The sequence below is a fragment of the Formica exsecta genome, unplaced genomic scaffold, assembly GCF_003651465.1.
Source record: "Formica exsecta isolate Colony F162 unplaced genomic scaffold, ASM365146v1 scaffold83, whole genome shotgun sequence".
Taxonomy (NCBI): Eukaryota; Metazoa; Arthropoda; class Insecta; order Hymenoptera; family Formicidae; genus Formica; species Formica exsecta.
In genome coordinates, this window is record NW_021853600.1 from 750,753 (window position 1) to 752,333 (window position 1,581).

Here is a 1,581-nt window from a genome sequence, read left to right on the forward strand (position 1 = left end):
AAATACCAAATGAGAATTCTGTACAAGATACACACAGACAGACACGCAAGGGTAAACCCCATAGACTCAACGCAGATACGATAGAGAAAAAACTTCTTGAATATTCAAAATTATTTCACAACACCGACAATTGCTTTTCACAAAGTGCTGATATAATTATACTCGTTCATTCATGTCACAACAGTCCGTTCGAATCTCAATTTACGATAAAATTTGTTATCAAACGAAATCCCATACACGTATTTACGTGTCACGCGACGTACGCGCGTTTATGCACATCGATAAAATTTAATTAACAAACGCACAACTATTTATTCGGCATCCAAATCCGCGAACATATTTCTACCAATAACTAAACTTGATAATGAGTTTGCTTTTGCAGCGACACAGCTTTTGTATGATTACCAATTTACACTTTAGTACTCTGTAATAGAACACATTAAATTCTTACTTTTTACAATCAAATAGCAATTATTGCTCGTTGACGGGAAGCCAGCGCAAATTTTGCACGCGACATACGCAATTACGTGTAGGATGGAAATATATACGAACACACGATAGAGAGAAGGACAGAAAAACTTTACGAATCGCGTATTATAGTTGGACTCACCAACGCAGGGGTTATGGTTCACCGTCAAGAAGATCTTGTCGCATCGCCGCTTCATGTGATTATTCGGGCATATACAGCCAAACAGTGGCGATAATCGCAGCTGCGTCCAGGACTCATGGCAAGCTTCTCTGAAACAATAACGATAAGACATGGTTATTATCTCTCAAATGCAACTACCAGAAGATTTATACCGTAAATTTTAGATTAAAGAACAAAATTTATTAAAAAATACCTTAAAGCATTATTCCGCGGATATAATATATGGATCATTAATTATAAAAGAATGCGTCTTGCATTAATAATATAAAAAATAATAAAAAATATATAAAAGTAAATAACAAAATAATAATATGATAATAAAAAGAGGAATGCATTAAGACGTCAACTTTATAAATGAGAAGGTTGCGCTGCACGTTTAAATGCAGAATTTAAAATCACGTTAACGGGCCATTGTGGTGCATTGTAATTGCTGTGACCCCCACTGCTTTATAAATATTATTAATTAATCGCGATGAATTCCCGCTTCGCCGTCGGGCGCGTAAATCTCTCGCGCGGAGGATTAATGACTGGCCATCAAATATATATGTATATATTGGCGTTTTGCCAAATACATTGACCCATATCTGTGTGTGGCCCCTCCAATAGCCGTAATAAATATTAAAATACGCAAACTCCGATATTCACCGAGCTGCTGTACCTCCAATATTTCGTAATATTTTTGCGCATGTCTGTGTTCCAATAATCCGCGGTAATTGCAAGACATTATCGACACGATACATATCGGAATTTCAATACGCGCATAATTAGTGATTGCTATCTTCGGTGTATACGTATATTAATGCAGTGTATAGAAATAATCTTTTATAAACTCACGAATTTTTAGTTGCCACGTAATATAACAAATAAATTTTTATATACATATATAAACTGTATAAAATTAAATTTTTTATAAAATATTTTATAAGATAATA

At 34.5% G+C, this 1,581-nt stretch overlaps 1 protein-coding gene across 1 annotated transcript in view; it reads right to left on the bottom strand.

Annotated features, from left to right (window-relative positions):
• Nucleotides 1-1,581, bottom strand: part of LOC115244692 — a 331,478-nt gene that overhangs the window by 56,509 nt on the left and 273,388 nt on the right. The window contains exon 5 of the mRNA XM_029822565.1: nucleotides 611-738. Within this exon, the coding sequence (XP_029678425.1) occupies nucleotides 611-738 (128 nt within the window). The remainder of the gene's footprint in view (nucleotides 1-610; nucleotides 739-1,581) is intronic.